Here is a 6918-nt window from a genome sequence, read left to right on the forward strand (position 1 = left end):
CTCGTTTCCCCTCATTATACACCTCAGTATAAATTGTTTTATGTGAGCGCTAACAACACTTGAAAATATGGCTGCATGATTAATCAAAATAAATGTTTATAATATTTTTATATTATTAAAAGTGTATATTATTTTTCTTAAATACTGTTTTGACAGTTATATATTTCAATAGTAATATTTCTTAATTCTATTAACGTTTCTATTTTTATTTAGGATTAAAATAAAACTAATAATAATAAAAATTATATATATAGTATTTAAGAAAAATTCCAGGTTTGCTCTGCTTGCTTTTTAGGGCTGCACAATTTGGCAATAAAATAAAAAATTATATATATATTTTTTTAATTTATTTATTTTTCTTAAATTATTTCATACTATTTTAAATAATTCTCATTTAGTACTATTATTATTTAATATAATTTATAATTTGTAAAAACCACAAAATTTTGGCCATATTGTGAATACCTTTTTTTTTTAAATATTAACTTTTCTATTTTTATTTAGGGTTAGGGTAAAAATAATATAATTATTTTATTATTAATGAAATTCTAGTAAAATTATATAATTTTTTGTTATTATTTTGCTATTTTATAGCCAAATTTTGCAGCCTTAAAAACAAGCAGAGCAAACCTGGAACTTTTCTTTTTAAAAACTTGCAATTACATTTTTTTTCCCCCAAATCATGCAGCCCTACTTGAATATTAATTATTCAATGTAACGAATGCTTCGAACTAGCTTACTAGATGCAAACTTGTCTTGGCACAAACTTCCGTCCTCGAGTTTGAGCTGAATCCGCACTCTCCCTCTGAACTGAACGTCTCTGTTCCATTCGCGCGGATACATCTTGTTCTGGAAGAGGAAATGATGTCATGATTCCACAGCTCTTAAATACCAGAATCAGCGCACGTATAAACCGATGATCAGACCTCCAGCAGAACATTGAGTCCAGCGGCGGTCAGAACGTCCCGGATCTCAGCACACGACGGGTTCTCCACAGCCTGAACACACACACACACAGATTAAACACACGCAAATACACTCTGATTATGAACAACACCAGCAGTAACACTCACCTTCTCTGCAGGTATTCTTCTGCCTTCTGCTAATGTCTTTTTACTGTTGATGTAAGCCGGATAGATGCACATAAACCTGGTGGGAAAAAATACAATAATAATAACAGAATATATATATATATATATACATGATTTAAAAATAAATTATAAAAAAATATATATATTAAAATAGTATATAGCTATTTTTACATATGTATATATCTTAAAAATGTATAAATATATTTAAATATAAAATTAAATGTAAATACATTTATTTACATATAAAATACTTATATATATTTTCTCACACACACACACACACACACACACACACTGATTATCAGAGTATTTACATGGAGCTCCACTGAGTTTTGCAGTTAAATAGTGTTACAGATGTAATCAGAAATATAAAGTAGTGAACTGTAAGTGTTCGTCAAACTGACCGCTCTTTATCCGCCGGGTTTGTCGTTAAATGCGCCATATCTGCAGCTTCTCTTCGGTTTAATTCGCGTTAAACGACTGGAAGCAGAACGCTGAATAGTGTCTCTGTGTACACGACACTTCCGGCGGCTCGCGTCTACTTCCGCTGGTCAGCTGTGAGCGCGTCGTGACGTCACCGCGCCGCCTGTCGGTCCGGAGAGCGTTAGCTATCTAGCTGCAGTTAGCATGTTAACATGTTCACAAAACTCGATAACATGTTCATAAAGATCGTGAAATATGTCGCAGGACGTGAAGGTGAGTAACAGAGGAGCTGACGGACGCTTTCACAAACCCGCTGAGAAGCCAGTTCATATAAACGCTGATGTTTTCAGCTTCTCATATCATGATAAAGCGTTTTATGTCATTTCAGTTTAATAGTTTAGTATTTTAATTCATTTAATTCCACATTACCACCTGTTAGAATATATTTATTTTGTATATAATGTGTTAGTTTTGTGTGTTTTCTCTTCATGTGTTAAAACAAAACAAAAACGTGCAATACTCGAGAAACTGTTTATACTTTTACATTTAGTCATTTAGCAGCTTTTAGTTTATTTTAACATATTCTACCTCTTTTCTTTGCTGTATATAAATTATCTTGTTTGTACAGTACATACATATTTTGTATAGTGTGTACATAAGTTATTAGCTGGTTAAAATGTAGAAATCATTTTAGTTTAGTATTTTTTTTGTAATTGATCTGATTAAAAATGCAGTAAAAATAGTGAAATATTATTATAATGTAAAACAGCTGTTTTCTATGTGAATATGTGTTAAACTGTAATGTATTTCTGTGATGCGCAGCTGTATTTTCAGCATCATTACTCCAGTCTTCAGTGTCACATGATCTTCAGAAATCAGTATAATATTCTGCTCGAGAAACATTTCTGATTATTATCAATGTTGAAAACATTAATATTTTTGTGAAACTGTGATGCATTTTATTTTTCAGGATTCACAGATGAATAGAAAGTAAAAAGGAACAGCATTTATTAGAAATAGAAATCTTTTGCAACATTATAAATGTCTTTACTGTCACTTTTAATCAATTTAATTAACTAGAAAGTATTATTTCTATTTTTTTTGTATGTTTTTTTAAATATTTGTACTGTATTTTTTTTTATTAACAGACATAAGATGATGATATATTATTTTGTCTTATTTTTTATTTATTTATTCACTTCTTATTGATGTATAGGGTTGCAAAAAGGTGGAAAATGTCCAGTAAATTTCGGAAACATTCCAGGGATTTTTGGAAAGTTTCTGGAAATTTACCTGGAAATGTTCCACCCCTTTGCAACCCTACCGTTGTATATTTAACACTCCTGTCTCTGCTTGTGTGTTGTGAGGATGTGAGTGTGTATTTCCGTCCGCTGCTGGAGGTCAGAGACGTGGTTCTCCTCACACACACAGTCCTGCAGGAGTTTCCCAGCAGAGTCCTCCCCCAATTCAAACCCTGGTTCCCGTCAGCGTCTGACGCCCACAGACCCATCAGACCCCTCAAACCTGCTCCTCTGATCTCCTCCGAGGATCTGCAGAGCTTCTGGCTGCGTCTGGAGGAACCGGCGGACACTTCAGACCAGAGGAAACCGGCTGAGAGCGAAGCCAAGAGATTCAAACGCTCGTGGTGCGTGATCGCAGACAGAAGCGCGCCGCTGAAGATCGCACGCTCCTTCTCAAGACTGTTCCGAAAGACCGTGGAGAAACACGCACTGCACCTCCGTCAGAGAGTCAAGTGGGTGGTGTGTGAGCGGAACTGTGGCTCTCGCGGCATGGAGGAGCTTTGGCTGGATCTGAACCGAGCCATCAGACGCTCACGACTGCCCACATGCAACGCTAACTACCAGAGAGCGCTGGCTCAGATCTGGCTCTACTGCGACGTCTTCTACTCTGAATATATTGGGAATTTCTTGAAGCAGGAGTTCCAGCTCTCAGGACAGATCACCCTAACGGGCCATAAACTTGGAGACATCGTTAAGTTATAGCTGTGAGATGATTTGTATTTATTATTAGGCGTTAATGAACCTGTTTTTATATGTCATGCATTTTACACGTGTATTAAAGGTGCTGTGGGTTTCACATCCGTCTCGGTCTTCTTGCTTGATAGAGAGTCGCTTGTTAACCTTCATTTAAGTCCTTTAAGTTAATGTCCACTAGTTGTTTTACTAGGTCAGTGATCACTAGTACTAGTGCTGATAGAGGTTATTATCATTAACTAAAACTTGAAATCATGAAGAAATTGCTACTTGAAATAAAATAAAAAAACTATCTAAACTAATAAAACCATGAAAAAATTGTTAGTTAAAATATAAAAAAACGTAATTTCTCAACATTTCTCACTTTCATTCAAGTTTAAGTTGATGTACTAAAATAATTAAAACTCAAATACAAATTAATAAAAACTGTACCGACATTTAAAAATAAAAGTGTCCTTGATGGACGAAAATATCTAAAACTTGAAATTAACACTCCTGTCTCTGCTTGTGTGTTGTGAGGATGTGAGTGTGTATTTCCGTCCGCTGCTGGAGGTCAGAGACGTGGTTCTCCTCACACACACAGTCCTGCAGGAGTTTCCCAGCAGAGTCCTCCCCCAATTCAAACCCTGGTTCCCGTCAGCGTCTGACGCCCACAGACCCATCAGACCCCTCAAACCTGCTCCTCTGATCTCCTCCGAGGATCTGCAGAGCTTCTGGCTGCGTCTGGAGGAACCGGCGGACACTTCAGACCAGAGGAAACCGGCTGAGAGCGAAGCCAAGAGATTCAAACGCTCGTGGTGCGTGATCGCAGACAGAAGCGCGCCGCTGAAGATCGCACGCTCCTTCTCAAGACTGTTCCGAAAGACCGTGGAGAAACACGCACTGCACCTCCGTCAGAGAGTCAAGTGGGTGGTGTGTGAGCGGAACTGTGGCTCTCGCGGCATGGAGGAGCTTTGGCTGGATCTGAACCGAGCCATCAGACGCTCACGACTGCCCACATGCAACGCTAACTACCAGAGAGCGCTGGCTCAGATCTGGCTCTACTGCGACGTCTTCTACTCTGAATATATTGGGAATTTCTTGAAGCAGGAGTTCCAGCTCTCAGGACAGATCACCCTAACGGGCCATAAACTTGGAGACATCGTTAAGTTATAGCTGTGAGATGATTTGTATTTATTATTAGGCGTTAATGAACCTGTTTTTATATGTCATGCATTTTACACGTGTATTAAAGGTGCTGTGGGTTTCACATCCGTCTCGGTCTTCTTGCTTGATAGAGAGTCGCTTGTTCACCTTCATTTAAGTCCTTTAAGTTAATGTCCACTAGTTGTTTTACTAGGTCAGTGATCACTAGTACTAGTGCTGATAGAGGTTATTATCATTAACTAAAACTTGAAATCATGAAGAAATTGCTACTTGAAATAAAATAAAAAAACTATCTAAACTAATAAAACCATGAAAAAATTGTTAGTTAAAATATAAAAAAACGTAATTTCTCAACATTTCTCACTTTCATTCAAGTTTAAGTTGATGTACTAAAATAATTAAAACTCAAATACAAATTAATAAAAACTGTACCGACATTTAAAAATAAAAGTGTCCTTGATGGACGAAAATATCTAAAACTTGAAATTGAAATGAAGATTAGTAAAAACTAGTAATAAACATGAGAAAAGCATGCAAAAAATTATTAAAACTAGCTAAAATGAAAACAAAATAAAAGCTAACTCTAATTGTTAATAAAAACAACAATAGTATTTCAATGATACTAAAATAACACTGCTACAGATGTAAAATAATTATTCCTCAAATAATTTGTGTATCAGGGTTATTAGAGTTAATTAAACTAAAACCACACAAAAAAATTGTTTCTTAAAGTAAACGTTAGCTGAAATAAAATAAAATATATCAAAATGTAAACTTATTTTAATTCAGCTAGTTGCCAAAGCAGCATTTCTCATTTTCATTTTAACTCGACGTACGAAAAAAGCTAAAACTAAAACTGAAATAAAAATGAATAAAAGCTATACAGACATGTTTAAAAATAAAAGCATCCTTGATGTACTAAAATATAAAAAACTTTGTAAAAACTATGGCATATAAATAAAAATGAGAAAAACCTGCAAAAAAGTATTAAAACTAGCTAAAATTCAAATGAAAACAGAAAATAAAAACTAACTCTAAATATGAATAAAAACTACAATAGTATATCATTTATACTTAAAATAGCCTTAAAAAATATTTTGTTTCTTAAAATAAATGTCAACTACAAAAAAAAAACAAAAAACGTAAACTTATTTTATTTCAGCTAGTTGCCAAGGCAACATTTCTTATTTTCATTTTAACTTGTACTAAAATAACTAAAACTGAAATAAATTAATAAAAAATATATAGACATAAATAAAAAAACTAATAAAATTGGCAAAAATCACAACAAAATTACTAAAACTGTAACTAAAATTAACATGAGAACAGAAAATATCAAAAAAAAGAAAAACCAATTCAAAATATTAACAAAAACTAATAGTATCTCATTGATACTAAAATAGCACTGCTACAAACTTTAATAAGTTACTGTCACTTTACTAAATCACCGAATGCAACCTTTTCACCTGATTCAGAGCAGAACCTTTGATTTCTTCAGTGATGCTTGATGAATTCAGGTGGGAAATCACAATTATACAATTCAATAATGGGATTTGTGCACTTTATTAGTAAGAATAGAAAGCATTTACTAAGCACGTAAATCTGTGAAGGAATCATCTGTGAATTGATTCCTTTGAATCTCCTTCATGATGTTCAGAACTCTGGTTGGTTGGTTGGTTGGTTGATTGATTTGTTGGTTGATTGGTTGATTGGTTGGTTGATTGGTTGGTTGGTTGGTTGATTGGTTGGTTGATTGATTGGTTGGTTGATTGATTGATTTATTGGTTGATTGGTTGGTTGATTGATTTATTGGTTGATTGGTTGGTTGATTGATTGGTTGGTTGGTTGATTGATTGGTTGGTTGATTGATTGATTTATTGGTTGATTGGTTGGTTGATTGATTTATTGGTTGGTTGGTTGGTTGGTTGGTTGGTTGGTTGGTTGGTTGATTGGTTGGTTGATTGATTGATTTATTGGTTGATTGATTGGTTGGTTGATTGATTTATTGGTTGGTTGGTTGGTTGGTTGGTTGATTGATTTATTGGTTGGTTGGTTGGTTAATTGGTTGGTTGGTTGATTGGTTGGTTGGTTGATTGATTTATTGGTTGGTTGGTTGATTGATTTATTGGTTGGTTGGTTGGTTGGTTGGTTGATTGGGTGGTTGGTTGGTTGGTTGGTTGGTTGGTTGGGTGGTTTTTTGGGAGATCTATCCTTTTAAGACTGAATCTGAATGCACTACATTTTGAACGAAATATTTAGGCTAT

General features: G+C 34.6%; 2 protein-coding genes across 2 annotated transcripts in view; one reads left to right on the forward strand and one right to left on the reverse strand.

Moving 5' to 3' along the window:
• Nucleotides 1-1622, reverse strand: part of srp19 (signal recognition particle 19) — a 2085-nt gene extending 463 nt beyond the window's left edge. Inside the window, exons 1-4 of the mRNA XM_016507569.1 lie at nt 1496-1622; nt 1074-1149; nt 927-998; nt 731-849 (exon numbers count right to left, since the gene is read on the reverse strand). Coding sequence (XP_016363055.1) covers nt 731-849; nt 927-998; nt 1074-1149; nt 1496-1533 — 305 coding nt within the window. The 5' untranslated portion in view covers nt 1534-1622. The remainder of the gene's footprint in view (nt 1-730; nt 850-926; nt 999-1073; nt 1150-1495) is intronic.
• Nucleotides 1623-1650: 28 nt separating this feature from the next.
• On the forward strand, nt 1651-3615 carry shld3 (shieldin complex subunit 3). The gene is made up of 2 exons (XM_016507568.1): nt 1651-1787; nt 2882-3615. Exons 1-2 carry the CDS (start codon nt 1770-1772, stop codon nt 3515-3517), a joined length of 654 nt encoding a protein of 217 aa, XP_016363054.1. The 5' UTR covers nt 1651-1769; the 3' UTR covers nt 3518-3615.
• The last annotated feature ends 3303 nt before the right edge of the window (nt 3616-6918 follow it).

The sequence above is a fragment of the Sinocyclocheilus anshuiensis genome, unplaced genomic scaffold, assembly GCF_001515605.1.
Source record: "Sinocyclocheilus anshuiensis isolate Anshui unplaced genomic scaffold, SAMN03320099.WGS_v1.1 scaffold1614, whole genome shotgun sequence".
Taxonomy (NCBI): Eukaryota; Metazoa; Chordata; class Actinopteri; order Cypriniformes; family Cyprinidae; genus Sinocyclocheilus; species Sinocyclocheilus anshuiensis.